The 18,447-nt window shown below is 37.9% G+C and overlaps 1 protein-coding gene across 8 annotated transcripts in view; it reads right to left on the bottom strand.

Moving 5' to 3' along the window:
- LOC110983263 (uncharacterized) overlaps positions 1–16,409 on the bottom strand; it is a 71,122-nt gene extending 54,713 nt beyond the window's left edge. For 2 of the 8 annotated variants that reach the window (XM_022242414.2, XM_022242445.2), the window contains exons 1-3: positions 11,290–11,610; positions 9,653–9,718; positions 1,142–1,236 (exon numbers count right to left, since the gene is read on the bottom strand). In XM_022242414.2, coding sequence (XP_022098106.1) covers positions 1,142–1,236; positions 9,653–9,718; positions 11,290–11,328 — 200 coding nt within the window. In that variant the 5' untranslated portion in view covers positions 11,329–11,610. Of the gene's footprint in view, positions 1–1,141; positions 1,237–9,652; positions 9,719–11,289; positions 11,611–16,164 lie in introns of those variants that run through there. The other 6 variants (XM_022242455.2, XM_022242466.2, XM_087135511.1 and 3 more) reach the window with 5 other exon arrangements.
- Between the last annotated feature and the right edge of the window lie 2,038 nt (positions 16,410–18,447).

The raw sequence follows: 18,447 nt of genomic DNA, 5'->3' as shown, positions 1-18,447 counted from the left end.
TCAGCGAATCAGATTCTTCTAAATTGAACCAGGTCTTGCTGAGGACTCTCAGAAAATATGCACCCTTTTGCTCGTATTGCCTTCGGCCAAGTGAATAAGGAGAGTAACATTATATTCTCATTTATTTAGATGACATGCATTTATTCCTCAAGTTACTGAGAGCAGTTGGCACTGTAATTGTCTGGCTTCATGTACAGGTGAAGTCTAGCATACTGAAAGAGGTATTAGTTTACACTTTACACAAATTACAGTACAACTGCTTAAACCTTACTTTTTCCTTGTTTTTACTTGGTGAATTTCAATGCAACTGAGCACTAACACACTATAATCATGCATGTACCGGTACCTTTCTGTGCTATATACATGTACACGAACACGTGTGATCCAGTAGGTACATGTACATTTCTATAGCTGGTTTTTATCATAGATTTACCAGTAAAACTGAGAATTTATAGTCACTTGCATATACAAAACTATAGCCACTAATCACTATACATGTACATGTACATGTACCGATATGTATGTACATGTACATGCACATTGTGTGTATGGTACAGTACATGTACATGTACATCTGAATGAAGTCTTTGCAAGTGTTTGATATATTGAAGTGTACATATACATGTACATACTGGAAAATATGTAGTTTATACGAGATAGGACTGAACACATGAAACTGATTTCTCACACATAAAGGTGCATTTATACATTGTACATGTATGTACATGTACAGTACATGTACCTGCACATGTAGCCAAGGTCTCAGAAAATCAGAATCAGTGATAGACACAACGTATCAGTTTACACCAATAATGATCTAGTTGTCTCAAACCAAAAGTTTTAATTATCTGTCTCAAACCACAAGACTGATCAAGACTGTCAAAAGGGTTCTCAATTTCAGCCAAGAAAACAAAAAATCAATCCTCCAATTTTCCTGACTATACACGCTCTAGTATGTACATGTACATTACATTTTCCTGTTCATACTAAAATTACTCACGATACACATGTACCAGTGTACTGGTATACACCGTATTCAATATAACAGAATATGAAAATACTATCAGTTCCAATTTACATGTAATTGATTCCATTCTAAACATGATGTGTGTCTTCTCCACATGTACAAACTTGTACTTACATTTCATCAGCACAGGCAAGGCCAAAGTATTCCTTCTCTTTCAGACTGAAGTAGGAGACAACAAGGTCAAGGAGGTCCCCAGCCAACAGTTTGGACTGCACACAGAAAAAGGGCAAGGAAAAAGTTCCAAAACCACTTAAATTCTCAAAAATACACTGACAGTAAAAAAAAAATTGGCAGTCGGCACACTGTACCGTGTACAGGTAGGCATGTTTAAAATAAAGGTAGCAGTGTAACTTTGGAACATCAAACAAATGATCTCATTTAAATTGAGCAAACTCTCCCTCCCCCCCAAGAAAAATTAAAGACAATTGCACTGCAGAGAAATTCACAACACAGTACATGTATGCCTACAAGTACCAACATGTCTCAATGTAGACTCTTGATGAAGAGGATCTGCATCCTTCAACTTGGGCTGTGTACACAATGTACATGTACCGGTATGCACCTTGTACCAGTAAATAAACTCTTCTATTTTCAAAGGAGAAAAAGTAACCCACGAATGTAAGAAAACCAAACTTTTGCCAGGTACTTGTGGATGTACAGTGTACCAATACAAGTGCACACGTGTACAAAATAAATGTACGTGCACCGGTAGATGTACATGTATTGTACATGTACATGTATACATGTTAGTATATGTACCGATACATGAACCATGCACAGTATGTACATGTACAATGTGTGCATGTACCGGTATGGTACTGTACTGTACACTGCACATGTACAGTCTAAACTTTCCAGACAGTCTCATAATGGCACCGTGGTACATGTTCATACATGTACATGTACATACTGCAGAAAAGTAATGTACACAGTGCAGGGGCATCGTTCTGGTACCGATACATGTATTGGGGATCTACAACTTCGTCAGACATGCAACAGTTTTATCTCATCAAACTACTACAAGTACCGCCTGTTGACAACTTTATCAGACATGCAAGAATTTCATCTTATCAATTTTAGATACCGTTAGCATGTACACATACATGTACATTCTTTCAATGTCACACACCATCATCTTCAGCAATGTCAAAATGCCAGTAGATTCATGGAATCACAGTATGCCGTATTTTACAGGCACTGTACTTCAGAAGTATGTATCATGGCACATGTCCTTAGCCAAAAATTTGCCAATTTGTGCATTAGTCCATCCTGCACCACTAGATACTGTACATGTAATGTAATCCAGTACCAGGTTACTATTCTGCTCACCATATCATTGAGAATATTCCTGATGATTTCACAGCCATCAGTGGTAAGGCTACATGTACCGGGTACAATTTCACTTTGTCAGTAATGCACTCTCCTTGAGTGCACTTTGGTAATGAATACCTAAACAATGCCATAGACCAAGAATTGGGAAAGTCGTATCCCATGTACATGTAATGCTACTGGATAATGGATCTTCACAACTGATATAAACACCTGTTAATCAGTAACACTACAGTTCAGCCCACAACAGGCAGGATCAACATAAATTTGATATTTTATTCACATTGTTCTAACAATTTGGACCTACCGTTGCACATGTTTGTAAATGTACAAGCACATGCAACTGAGCCATACAATTTTTGTTTTTTATACAATGTACTTGATACCTTTGTCTTTCAAATTACACGTATATGTACACTTGCATACAAGTGCTACACATTTTCGTACAACGTACATGTAGCAGACATGTCATCGCTATTGGTAAGAAATTCTACATGTGTCTGTACATGTACACACTCAATTTGAACGTAAACAATTTGATAAAGAGAATACAATTTCAAATCTCAACACAAAGTTCCTGCAAAACACAACACATCAGAAAAAATGCTGAAGGCATGTTGAAAAAGAGAGAGATTGAAAATTGAAACTACCGGTATTATCAATAATTAATGTAGTACATGTTTATGGTAAGTGCAGGTAGGGGACTGTTGTCAAATCCCTTAGAGCTATCTGTATCAATATTAAAAATCTTTGGGAATTCTCCAAATGCTGTGAGGCAGGACGTGTTTCAGGTGACAGCATATGGTGAGCCAAGAAAGCATGCCAGCAGGAGGAAAGCAAGAAGTAGAAGAGAATTTCATTAAATTAGAAAATATTCCCCATGGCTTGTCATATACAGTATTGCTCAAGCAAGTGGATTCTTTTAGAGGAACTTGGAGTCTGATGGCTCTTCAATGGAGAGCTGTTAACTTAAGGTACATGTACGTACTCGTACGGTATGTGTATCAGTACTTGTACATGTACCAGAACAAATACATGTACGTACACATACATAACGTACTTTCATGTAATGTACATGTATGTTATAGATAATCACATCTGGCTGCGGTACATAATCCGAGATCTTGACACTGACACTGTATTCAAATAAGAGTTTTGGATGCTATTCACATCAGCAGCTTTTCATTATGTGAATGGATTGGCAGTGATGTGAAATATGCCCCTGCAAACACTGTACATGTACATGTACATACATGTACATCAGGCCTCGACATTAACAGTTGTCCAATTGCCAGGGACAAGTAATCTCTTCTTTTGGGCAAGTAAATATTAAGGACAAATTGCCCTTTGAAGGCCGGAAGTTCGAAGACTGTTTTACATGTGGCTGTGACTTCAAAATTAGTGAATTTTCCCTGGTACTTGTGTGTGCACTTTTTGCATATACATGTATGACACCAGGCAAAATCGTAAAGTGGTAAAGACAGAGCCGTTGCCTGGACTTTTACATGTATGTATAATGCATCAGAGTCCCATTGGGAGTGATGTGTACATTCATGTCAAGTGGTTGGCATAGCAATTTCATCAATGGTGACTGGTTGAAGGAAGGAACTCTCTGAGGAAGCAATGAGCAACTAAACCAGGGTTTGGGCAAATCAAATCTTACCTTGGGCAAGTAAATTTTCAATGCTACTTGCCCAATGGACAAGTACATGTAGTTAAAAAACTTAATGTTGAGGCCTGACGTACATGTATTTGTACTGTACATTGTACACATATACTGTGACAGGTTATGAAGAGTTTTCTTTGTGCATGCATGCAACCTTGGAATTTGATAAGTTTGACTGACAGCAATTCACTGTCACAAGATTTCCCCACACTGGCACTGCGTTCTACAGGTACATTGTACATTTGTGTACACAGTGATATTGTAAAGAACTCACGTCACACTTTACCATGTTCTTGTCCACTGTACATGTAATGTGATATTGATAGTTTCCTTTTGTACATGACGAATGTACAGGGCTTACACATGTACATGTACACACCTACAAATATGTGATTCAAACATCAATCAGAAGTCACTAACAGTCTGTCATATTCATCTCCAGACGAACAAAAAAGTACACTGATGACAAACGGCACTGTCAATAACGTACCTGTATCAGTATGACAGCCAGGCTAATAACCACACATAATTGGAAATCCTACTGCTATGCTAGCCAGTAACTGGATTTGGATCATTTGGACTGGATGCACTTGTACAGAAAGCAGCCTAGCACCTCCAGAGACTTGGCCAAGGAATACATGTACAGTGTATTCCAAGCATATGGGGCCACAACTCATTCATACGACAGCATACGTACATGCACATATCCAGTATGTACATGTGCTCCAGTTTATTCTGGTAATTAATTACAGGATTTCTTAAAGGGGTCTTAGGCATTGTACCCGGTAGCTTGTACATGTACATGTAAGCTTGAAGAAACCTGTAGAGAGGAGACATTAAGAAGTTACAGTTTTATTGTGTCAAATGTGAAAATTTGAAAGGAATCCTGTATACAGGTCTGCAAAATAAAAAACATGACTGATTGAATTTTGCCGGACTGCCTCCATGGAAGTGTAAATAACTTGTACTGTGTAGGCCAATGCCAGTGATCTATTCCTAAGATTAACCTCTTATGCCAGAGGCCATGGTAAAGAAATAACCTTCCAAAGGGACAGTCAGAAATGATTCTATCTGTGGCCCTCAGGCACTGATCTATTTTTCACAACTGAATAGGGAGAAGAAATACAGTGAGTGGATAATAATCAGGGCCAACTGTATAGGAATGTGTGGCTGTCTGTCAAACTTAAGCAGTTATAAATCTCTTTCATCTTTTGTTACTCACTCTTGAAATGATTATATTTGTACAGTTGGTCGTTTAGCATTCTTGCTGCTGTTACTGAAAGACGTTTACATGTACTTTGTTTTTTACAGTATGCAGTACAGCAAACTTCAATAGATTTGTGATTCGCAACACATGCAAACTGCAAACTTATACCGGTAGTATATTTTGTTAGTTGTAAGAAAGAAAAATGGATGATTAGAATTCAAAGCCAAGATTCATTCTTCCTAAGACATGAAAAATCTTGCTTTTATTTTATGTACATGTACTGTATATGAACCACATGTACGGTACTGTTCACTCTACAAGTACAATTTCAATTTTACTGTATTCTAAAATACCAGGTACCGGTATATCAAGGCATGTAATTCTACAGGAGAGCCGGGGGGGTTTATAAAATTGCAAATGGGAAAATTGCAAATTTTAGGGACTGATGAACTGTGTACTATAACGGCAGTACATGTACCAGTACATGTAGGTACCAGTACCGTAACTGGGCATTCAATCCTGGAGTGTAGTCTACGAAAGTACTTACAAAGTATTTTGATGGCATGTGCCCATACATGTACATGTGCACGCATACATACTGTACACATTGTACTTGTACCCAGTATATACATGTACCAGTATGTACCCTGTAGGCTGTATATGTACATGTACATACCAGTACACGAACGTACATGTAATTGTACCCAGTACATATTGTACATACATGTACATGTACCGGTATGTACATGTAGATACACTGGCTGTGTCTGTGCTAGTCTCAACTCTCCAACTATGTTATTGCACAGATACATGTATGTGCACCTGAACTGACAGAGATTGAGTTAGCCAAGGATGCCACTGGTATTACGACAGACATGAACAAATAGGATCACACCCTGGTGCAAATAACCCTAGACAGAAAGTACCATCAATCAAACAGACTGCAGTGTAGAACTGACAGGGCGTCTGCTGGTACAATGCAGCGTTGGCTTTGGACTTGGCATTGTTGATATTAACAACTTGCACCGGAACAAACACATCTGGCTACAATGTGCACAGTTGTTTCTAAATTGTGCACTGACAATGACAGGAAATTTTGAAGTACATGTACTGTACTCTACAGTATGTGTATAATGTGACCTGCTCTGCAAAAAAGGATATTACATGTAGGCCTATAAGTCGGGCAATGCTAAAACATGTAATGGCCTGTTCTATTTGGAGAGGGCAAAATTTCTTCAAAATGTGATTTTTGTGTTTTTTTCCTTTAATTGCTTCTATTTATATTTTCAGAATTTGTGACTACAAACATGGATACATGTACTGATGATAAAGACGAAAAATGGATCATTCAGTAAGAAATCCTATATAGCATTGTGTTTTCAAGCACTACACTTTATGAGCTTTTTCTCGAAAAGTGCTTTTATTGAATCCAAAAATGTGGATGTACAAATGTCTATAAACATGTACCGTTATCTCTGGAACACACCGCACTACAGGGGCCATTCATATATCAAATTGTAGCTTTTGATGTATAGAATCCAGCCACATCAAAACTCATGACCTGAATCTGGTGACTTACATGTACATGTATTACTCATTTTTCTAGAGCTGGTCACAACTCCTACAAAGTGCTACTGAAGTTACTGGTACAGTGTACCATGTGTGCTTACTCGGAAGAGAACTGCATCAACTACATGTGTATATAACTGCATGAAACAATGAAAATCAAATTTACCCTGAAAACTTAAGGAGTAGGCCTACATGTACATGTACCGGTATATATACATGTACATGTACTATATGTTTACATACATGTATACAGACCTGTCTACTACAAGAATCAATTTGTACGGGAAATACTGTACTACTGTAGTTTTCACTACAGTACATGATATTGAACAGAAATACAGGTACCATGTATATCTACACACAGCACATGTACTGTGTGTACATGTACAAGTATGGATGTACATGCACATGCGGCAGGATTGTGCATGCACACAGTACCATAGTATGTACATGTACCAATACATGTACCGGTAGGTTTTGTAAGTGCATGTAAACGTACCGGTATATGTGTACATGTACATGTGCATCATGTAAAATGTATGTACATGTATGTGATGCATTCAATAAAGCAGAGTTCATTTCTTCCCTTATTTCTTAGGCAAACAGACATCTAGAAACATTGCCTGTAACTGAATAAAATATGATGATTAACTCTGTGTCAGTGCATGACACCAAACGTACATGTACATTAGTGTCTTTATTATCCAGTCAAAACTCATAATTTATAATATTCAGTGTAAATGTACCATCAAGCTACAATAAATTCTTGAGATTCCTTAAGTTTTCACCAAATGCTGCAGGATCATATACAATTTACATGTACACATGTATAGACCGGTACTGCATACATGTACATATATACATGTACCAGTTGTTCAGCAATACCCGGATGATTTGAAAACTCCATGAACATTTTTGACATTTTTATAAACAATTTATCTGCTATACTGGCATTTTGCCAAATAAAATTGTAGCTGTAGACTCCAGCTTAATAATGTTTGGGGTAACGATGATGCCCCCAACCCTAAGTAAAACTATTGCCAGCATGATCAGTTTCATAACCTATTTGAAGACTGATTTATTGATGTACAAGTTGTGTGACATGTGTGAGTCCCCAGTGAGGAATCAACAGGGGTACTGGGATACAAATGTGCAGACAAACATGTTCTCTAGAGGTACAATAATTGTTTCTTGTAGATTTACATGAACACATGTAGACCAGTGTGCATACATGTACATGTATTTAACAAATACATGTACTCCGGCAACGTATATGTACATGTACAGTACTTGTGGGGACATACACACACGTTGTGGGGAGTCAAAAATGTCCCTACAACTCGGTTTGAATTTCCCTAACAAAAGAACTTGTCCCCTGAAAACGGTGAATGCCTACCATGTACGACACACACAATGGTTTTTGATCTGTAGCTGTGGGGACATACATGTACGAGTACTTTATGTACTTTATTTTGTGGGGACCAAAGACGTTATATGGGACAGAAAAAACATTTCCACAATTCAGTCCTAATTTGTCTTGCAAAAGAAATGTTCCCCTTAACACAGTGAAAGCCCACCCATACAGTACACGTGCACTACCGGCACCATAATACACATGTACACGTACTGTACAAATGTACATCTGTAGACCAACTGTATTGAAGACAACCTTCCAACTGACAGTTGCACTAACATGAGGTCCTGATATTTGTGTAATGGATGAACAATCCCCTGTGGGAACATAACGGTACATACATGTAAGCCCACATGTACAATGTGCCCTAGTACATGTACATGTACCGGTACAATGTACATGTATGTACCATACTAGTACAAGTAGGGGTGTGCATTTCCAGATATTTCTGGAACTGGGTACCCCTTTTTTTGCCAACATCGGGTACCCGGGTACCTGGAAAAGAGATCACTTAATAACAAATGGCATTGCGCGCAATCCCGGTGGGCCATGTGCCCAAAACAGCCCTTTTTTCGTACATAGGAAGCAAGCAGCACATTGTTCTAAACGTCAGAGTTAATCTCTCCTACATGTACATGTACCTTTTTATCAATCAAAATTGTTACTTTTGTGAACTAGAAAAATTCCAGAACTACGAAAACGACTGCAGTACAACGGGGGAGTGCATAACAAAAGTACATGTAGCTGTCAATCTCCAAACTGAAGTTTCATATATGACCGCGGGACCGGTTTTTAGCGGCATGGTGATTTTTCAGGAAGTCTGCCCTTCAGTATGAAATTTCACAGACATTTTACATGTATACATGGATTTTTGTTCCCAATTTATGAATTATAATTTTTAAGGGTACCCGGCCTGGAAAAATGGAACCAGGTTTGATATCGACGGGTGAGTACCTGGGCACAGGGCTAAGTACATGTACAATGTATCGGTATGTACAGCAGCTGTAGAGCATTCAGGTATTGTGTTAGACATACATATACATGTACATGGAGCAGAAGAAAGGCCTTAACTACATTAACACAAAATGAACACATCCTGGACTGGTTTACATTAGTTGCTCAAATTGTTTCTGATGTGAGATGATTCATTTTCTTAAAAACACAGTTCCCTCTATTAGTTGAATGGGCTATTTCATCTAACCCTCATATCCCATCCCGATTATAATACCCAACCAAAAACAAAATACCAAAGAGACTCTTCACAAAGATAACATTACAGGTGCATGTACACCAACTTCCAAGCCAGTCAGCTGGTTTTCCCCCTCTGCAATTTCTAACCAATCCAGGTGTAGTTTAGTAAGACTGAATAATAGCAGCCATTTAGACTACTGTAAAAGCCATTACATATTACAATGTTTACTTTGGAATTAAGCAGCATACCTGAACAACAAGGTCCACACGTTTGTCATCCAGCAGCACAACCTGGGTCCGTCGTCCGTCAGTCATCTGAAACCAAACAAAAATTTCCAAATTCCATGAAATAACATGTAATCCTTACACTGTACATACATGTATGATATTGTGAATTTCTTTGGGCTACGCAAGTTAACCAGTCATCTTGAAAGATTTAAATGAAATCTCCAGCTGTTAACAGTAACTTTTTTGTAACGTACCGTACATTGTAACATACACGTACATAATCCACGCATGCATGTAACAGCCTCAAAGCTCTTGTTGTACATTATTGGTCCACCCATCCTTACACAACTGTACTTGTGGGTTATTCCCTTTGTTCTTGTGTAAAAAACTCCCACACAACACACACAAAATTTCAAATCACTCCAATTTAAACCAAATTCAGTTTCCTGGGTTGAAATTTCGACCGTATGTCCCTTGCATGTATATAAAACACTTCAATTTGCAATGGGTTTTACCCATCAAAAATTTTCCCTTTCTGAGTTATTTCCAAATATCAGCTTCCTGAAATTCTTGTGGGGTACCAATTTTGGTACCCTACAAAGTAAAAACTGGCCTTGTGAGGTACTTCCCATTGTTCCGGTACCCCACAAGGCCCCATGTATAAGCGCACCCATGTGTACATGTATGCATGTACATGTACAGTACTTGATCTCCATGCACCACGGCTTATACATTGATTCTCATGCTGTCCCTGCGGCTTATACGCCGGTCGGCTTACAAATGAATACAGTAAACTTTGAAGGATAAAATCAGTCACAAAAGCCGCAGCCGGGCCTCGCGTACCATGTGCAGGTGGTGTAGTCATGTTTTCATTGGTTGCCTTTTACATCTGAAAACTCAGAGAACAAATAAAAACTTGAGTTGTCCAGATTTGACAAGAGTCTAAAGACATGCTTCTGTAAGTGTAATCTGTATCAAGCGCACGTACACATGACTGACACTTGTATTGTGGATAAAATAACGCACTGCAACGTTTTTGAGACACACAAGTCCAGTTGGATTGTTCTTAATATACAATGTACCAGTACATGTACTGTGCATGTACATGTGTGCATACACATGTAGAGGCAAATTTTATCCTTGTGAATTTAGAAAACACACAAATACTCATCCCAATCTGCATAAAACATGCAGTATTGATTCTTGTGAATGCAACAGCTGTGAGTCATGTACAGTGTACTGTAGTCTATGGATGCTGTATTGTCAGAATGCAAATTTGTATTGACAAAAATTGAGCAACAATTTTCAAGCCATGCTAACAGGTCCAAGAATTAAATGAAGGTTTTTTATGCCATATCAGTGCGTATACACAAGCAGTAGAGTTCATCACAAAACAAACAGGACAATTAAGTACTCTAATTAGGCCTCATGTGTAATGAAACTCATGGAATGTACTCTACATGTACAAGTTTGTACACATGCACATGTACAGTACAATGATCATACCGATGCAGCATAAACCTTAAAGCTACAAAACTACATGAACATGTACACTGTGCATGCATCGATAATGTGCACTATGCACATGCATACATGTACATGTACATGTACTTAACTAGTACATTTTTTGAAGCTGAATAATGGCATGATAAACTTACATGTACATTGAGCAGAGGACCAAGCATATCATGTTCCATGCTGTGGTTGTCAAACAAACAGATTCAAGTTGAAGGACATTCAAACACACAGAGTTTGTGTGAACAATATTCTGTGCAATCAGTCTCACCAAAAGAGTGGCTATGCAAGGTAACTGAGAAGGTATTTAAGTCACAGCCACAGAACCACTTACAGGTACATGTACAACCACATAATGATCAAATACCACACATTAATTTAATTTCCACTGTACGCATACTATACATCATAAATGATAGAAAACAGCCGCCAAACTTCAACTAGCCAAACAAAGTTCACACCGTCACTGATACAGTAACTACTGCAAGTGTCAAAAAGATTGGAATGTCAGGTAATGTACACAGACCAAGAACATTTCTGTGTGTTCAGGAAAAACAAACAAGCTCCTTGACGCCAGAAAGGCTGACCAGAAATGGAAAAGGGAGTGATCCCTTTACAATATCAAGCAGAATACACAGTCAACACTGTGCTCAATAAAATATTGTGGCCTTATCTAAATACACAAAATCACAGCTGGCCAAGGTACAGGTACATATAATCACTGAGTGCTGCAAATATAAACTGTGACTAGTTCTGTAAACAATAAAATTAATAACTAACACTAAAGTGCTTGTTTTGGAATGAGTGGGCTGCTCTGTGTTTCAGGAAATTATTTGATGAGTTCATTTTTCTGCTTTCACTGTAATCATTATTACGCTTCCATTAACATGTACATGATCTGTGCGGTTTCATGAACATTCACAAAGTCCAGCTGTTTAATTTCAATTGCACATAAACAAAAGAAGTGAAAGAATCAAAAGGAACTGTCATGTAACATACAATTATACTTTAGATAACACTAATATTTACTCACCTTACGGTTTGAAGCGATTATTGTCAATTCCTTACACCTGTGCTTTATCTACTCCATGTGTACATATACAAGTACACCCGTACATGTACTGTACCGTATCTAGGACAGTTTCCATTTTTTAAGAATCAGTTCCATCTTGCTACATCTACAGTACGAGGTACATGTACCAGTAAGAACACACATTTTTCCCCTGTAATTTTGTTTATTTTATTCTCGGACAAGATCTGTCCAGAATTTCATTTACATGTAATAGTGTCGGACTGTACACTCACACAGCAGAAATGGCAGCATATATATTCAAGCTACAACTAAACCTTCAAAATGCCACAATATGCAAGGTCAATAGAATGCACAATCCATGTGTGTGTGACAAGCAGAGACACCAGGCCAACTCATCCTATCATCAACAAGCATCTTAGTCTCTAATCTTGGCTATGACACCTTGGCTATGACACCTTGGCGTTAAAATTGTCAAGCAAACATGTATGTCATCATGTCATGAAGGAGATATCAAAGGAGTTACATTTCCTCTGCATCATCACTCTGTACACATATATGCACACATGATGTACATGTACCACACTGTACAATGTACATGTACATGTACCACACTGTACAATGTACATGTACCACATGTAGTATAGCAATGTTGCATTCTCAAATAGTGGCAGGGCTTGAAAACTTTGAAAAACTACACTTTATCTATAAGTTGGTTGGATTTTAATTTGGTGAATACTTGTACAGTTTACAAAACAGTAGACTGTCCAGCCGTTTGGTCATGAGTGTAACGCACCAATGCCAAAATCACTGACCTCGGTCCACTAGTCCAACACAATTTTGATTCCTGGTTCACTTGACTTAAACATAAAGACTGTCACAAATGTAAATTCACAATGGCCTTGAACTCAGAACCTTACATGTACATGTACAACTTAGGCATCAGCTTCTCAGGACTGTTTGTAACAGGCACATGCAATTTTAACTAACTGAATAACATGTTTTAGTATAAACTTTGTATAACATCATACATGGCACCAGAAAATAGTTCAAAAGACAAACTTGAAAATGGTTTATACTGCATATGCTGACCAATGATGAATTGCAATCAATCACTCTTCTTTAGTTCTGGGAACTAAAAAAGTAAGATCCCTAGAAAGTCGGAAACACAAGTTGGAACTTCCCAACATGCAGACAATAGATCCAATCAGGCAAGAAATGCCTGTGGGTAGGACTACTCCAGTTTATGAATGAAGAACTCAGCTGAATGAAGCCAGTTTCTGCTTTCCTATTCTCAGCAGAAAATGGGCCATTGTCTACAAGGTTGGTTACACGAATACGAACCTGTACCACCAGACATGACAAAGGGCAACCACCAACAGAAAGTCACAAGATTTGTAATGTAATTCATAAATTACCATCTCAAAAACTTGACTTCCAAACACTGACAGCCTGTGAACTTACAGTGCAAATTTTACCCGGCACATTGTTTGTCTAACCAATACTCGTCCAACTGATGGTAAGAACCATACACAGTGTACATAAGGAAAAGCATGCCTGCCCATAGATCAGCACTGTCAAAATTCAATTAAATTATTAACCCATATGGATACCATACATGTACATGTACCCGTATACAATACAGTTAATATGTGCACGCTTCATCATAAATAAGGTTTTGTAATGAAACATACCAGTGAATGGGCTACATGATACACAAGGTTTCAACATTTGTGCCATCCTTATTTCAGTCTTCAAATGAGCCAAGCATATTGTGTCAAGATGATAATTCATTTTTCTTTTTTAATTTTTTCTCTTTTTTTTCAATTATGGGTGCTGAGAAACGTACATGCATATACTCAACACTTCTATGCTCGGTGTTGTCCACGGGCTTGTGAAAAAATTCACAAGCTTAATACTCGGATGAGACTCGAACCCACAACCTCTATCAAACAATAAAATATTAACTGTGGGTTTTCCAATAGCCCTACTGGTATTTATAGACACAGGCTCTACATGTAGCCATGCTTTATATGATATATAAAGCCATTTAAATTTCATTATGAGATTTATATGTCATATGATTTTTTTTTCCATTTTATATTGTTTAAAAGTGTTTTTATTATATAAATCTTTTTCCAAACACACATGTAAGTACACTGCATCTCATTAAATCAGCAAAAAACAGTCATGTTGTCTTCATACAAACAGCAAAACAAACTTAAAGCGTTTTGTGTGCAGAACCTAAAACTATAATGTGCGGCACATTGCTTATAGCACACATGTATCAAAGTGTAGTCGGGGACCATGTTGGGTTATGTGGTATCGATATGACAACGCTCTAGGCACCAGACACTACCACTGGAATGAGTCCCATATACATGTACGGACAACACTAATTTTCCAATAACAAGTAATAATGAGTATTATAACAGCCATCAGAAAGTGAAAACGTCATTAAAAATGGAATTTACTGGTAGCTAAGAAAATTCTGAAGCATTTACTTGGAAAAACAGGGTTTTTTGCAGACAAGTCTCACACGTTTGTCCACAAGGTCATCATCTGTTGTCCATATACATGTATGGAACTCTTTCCTTACTAGTTAAACTAAAAGAGAACTAATAAGCAGTACATAAAACAATTACCTTATTTCAAAACTAATACCTATTTATATCATCAGTACATGTATAGGCCTATCACTAAGCAAAACTCAAATATGGGAACGAACAAATGGGTTCTGTAAAAAAAACACTGCCCAAGACTGCACTGTTTTGGAGGTTTCATGTCATTTATTATTTCTCAGGACAACAAAACCATAGTGGACAAACAGAAAATACAAAGACAGTTTACAAATACAGGACCACCCACGAAGGATTACCAACAGCAAACCTAATCACAGTCAAGTGGCTCTCCTTGTTGTACCACATGAAACAAAACATAGACATAAATATAATGATAAAAACCAGCTAAAATATTACATGTGTAAATTAAAAATAATGTAGACAAAATAAATAAGAGATTGTACAGTCAAGACTAGTATAAAGAATTACTGTAAAAAATTTGCATTCAGATATGGAGCAGTCACAGGAAAATAGATTACAGGTGAGACAAATAATGAAATATATCAATTAAGAAATTGTGAAATAAGATAATATTGAGATTTAAAAAAATAGCTGACTCTATGGAGGATACTGTTGGTGGTTTCAGTTTTCAGCCTTCAGGAGGTCGACCCCTTTTGTAAGAATGATAAAAACAAAGAGGGTCCCAAAATTTACAAACCCCGTAAGTACATTGTACTACATGTATGAGGTTATTCCTTGCCAATCTCATTGGGCTACTTTGAAAGTAATGTTAGCCTTTGAAGTATGAACCAAAACATCATGTAGGCCTACATCATGTCATGACCATGACCAACATTGCTTGGCGACAAGAAAATTAAGTATGTTTCATAACATGGTTAGGAGGGGAGTCAGAGTTCCATATACAGATGTCTGTAATTATTTCCCTACAGAAACCTATTTCTATTTAGCCGTCAGAATGCAAACACATGTCCAGAACAATTAAATTTAATAGGGAAAAAATCAATTTGTTTACTGAGATAACACTGAGAATTTTTCAAATTAACCTCACAGAGTTTGTGCACAGGGTGTCAAGCGGCGCCTGTTTTTAGGCCTACAATCACATGTACATGTACTTAGAGAACTCTCTAAGTCACTACTCCGTCATTAGATCATACTCCGTGTGACGGACATGACGCCGGAGTAGTGACTTATAGTTCTCGAAGTAGGCCTACATGATGGAACTCTTTCCTTTTTAGAGGAAGAATTAATATTAGTCAAACGTCTTGCACACAAAACATACTCCATCATGTCAATATCCACGACATCCAACCACGCAGTGCTGGTTTGCTGTTGGGCTTTCAAAAACAGAAGGAAATCCTGGTGTTGGCGCTAGGCCTACAAAACTTCAAAAGCTATTGTGGACTCACCTTGCTTGACAGCTAGTTTGAAGTTTCAGTTGAAGACTGGCTAATTGAAATAAATGTTCTTCCCATTATCCCTAAAGCAAGACATTTCGGAAGTTTCTCATCGCCAAGTTAAGAACAAGCATGACAAGTGTTAGTGTTGCCGTTGGTGTGGGTACATCGCAAGTGGAGGAAAGCTTGATTTTTATCCGCATACCAACCCGATGATGCCGTCCATTGTGGTGTGTGCGGGAAGTTTATCGACGTACGTGTGAGCGCTGGTACACGTAACATGACAGCATTATCGTAATGAAAAGGGCTAGAATACCAGTGGGTTTTAAAAACGGCTGTCAAAATATTGGTCAACAGAGGACGCTGTTTCATTAGCTTGGCTTGAGAGCTCATTTCATTATTACATGTAGAGAGTCCTGAGAGGGAATTGATGGCACTGAACCCCTGGCCTGGACTCAGGGTTTCCAATTCCGAGCAATTAGGATGCAATTTGATCCGAAAGTGGCACTATTTATCCGTTTTGCAGAGGGATGCATTTTCAAAATGGCTGCTTTTCCGGGCAGTGAAATTTCCTTCATTTTAGGGGTGGTCCACTTTGGGTGAGAATTTCTTTTAAAAAATTCATCGGTCAACCCACTAAAAACTTAAAGGAAAATGAAAGAAGACATGTCAAGCATAATCTTTCTGTCCAGCCTGGACACCTGTGAATATTTTAAAAAATAATTTTGAAATATAAGGATTTATCATCGGTGTCTATGGGATTTTATCTTTAGGGGTGCACCCCAGTTATCATAGTAAAGCTGTAAGAGTACGCTCATATGGGTGCGCTAATCCAAGTTTGCCCAAGACCAGCAGGGCGACATGATAATCTACACACTGCCATTTAAACGATCACGTAGTTATGGAATTCCATATCTGCCGTCGTGCGTCGTGCGTCGCCCATCAAATGAGTTGCATAGGACCTGCAAAAGCCGGGGTTTAACAAATGACGATGTGATGATTCCATTCCCCTTTAAAGATCTTTTCCGAATAAGGCAAGTACAAATCCCACCCGCAAAGCATATACTAGTCACATAATTAATTCCAATAATGCTAGACTATCCCTGCCCCTTGACAAGAAAATATCACCTCTCGGAGAATTCAACCAAGTGTTTTTGGGGGGGGGGAAATATTTTCAGCAAAAATGTTCCGGCCAACTTATCCACAGTGTTGTTCTAATTTGCATAGTGTAAAAATGTGCCGACTTCTTTGCATCAAATTCCAAGAAGAAATCTGCCAACCGATACAGATATTCCATCTTGTCCTCTCAATTTCACCTTGAAATCCAGAAATGCTAGACGTGCTGTGGATAACAAACTGTTTATTAAATGTATTGTTATGGGGCAATACCACTTGGTTTAAGTTTCTGAAAATATGACGTGTTGGTTTTTGTGGGTGTGTATGCCATGGTGGATAGACCAATGAGAACAGGTTGTCCAGCACATCAGCATTATTTACAGGCTAACAAGTAACGTTACTGTTTAAATTAAAATACTTCTGTGAGCCAACCTGCAACTAAAGTCTTATCTAATTTGGAGTATACAGCAGATTTCATTATAGGTATACCCGCCCTCAAAATAATGTTGAATCAGTTCGTCTCTTATGAAAACTATTAAGGAATCAAATATTGTAAATAATCTATTATTTACATTCCGTTCTGTGGGATATCGTGCAGGGGCAGACAGAAATATTACATAGGCTATAGACCTAAAGTCAGGCTGTTAATGAGTAAAGTTACGTCTAGAGTAACTAAGTTATCGAGAAAAAACAATCTACCCTAACAAAAGTCTATTTTGTTAGTTTATTTATGTAACCAAAATGGTATTATTTCATATAAACGTTACTTAACAGATGTCAGGATATTATTTCTTCTTTCAATTGGAGTTTGGCGAAACTGCAAAAAGGAATACATGTACATCTTCTAGTTCTATTGCTAAAATGAGAGTCAGGCATGGTGGATCGATCGAACAAGGACATGTACATGTGAAACGATCAAGGGTCAAATTTAAAAATACCACTGCGCAATCGTGACAAAAAAAAACACGGGAGACGTACGACGGGCGACGCACGACGGAAAATGGCATGTTTGGAACAGGTAAATGGCAGAATTGAGACACAACAAAAAGCAAAATGCGACGCACGACGGGCGACGGGCGACGGCAAATATAGAATTCCATAAAATATGGAAGGGCTGCGTAGCACCGTGATCAGAATATTGACAAGAATATAATATAAAATCAGTGCGTTGAAACATGA

This window comes from Acanthaster planci, linkage group LG04 (assembly GCF_054643075.1).
Source record: "Acanthaster planci isolate LZ-2023a linkage group LG04, COTS_SCS, whole genome shotgun sequence".
In the NCBI taxonomy this organism is placed as follows: domain Eukaryota; kingdom Metazoa; phylum Echinodermata; class Asteroidea; order Valvatida; family Acanthasteridae; genus Acanthaster; species Acanthaster planci.
Note: the sequence above shows the minus strand (reverse complement) of the source record. Positions and strands in the feature narration are given on the sequence as shown.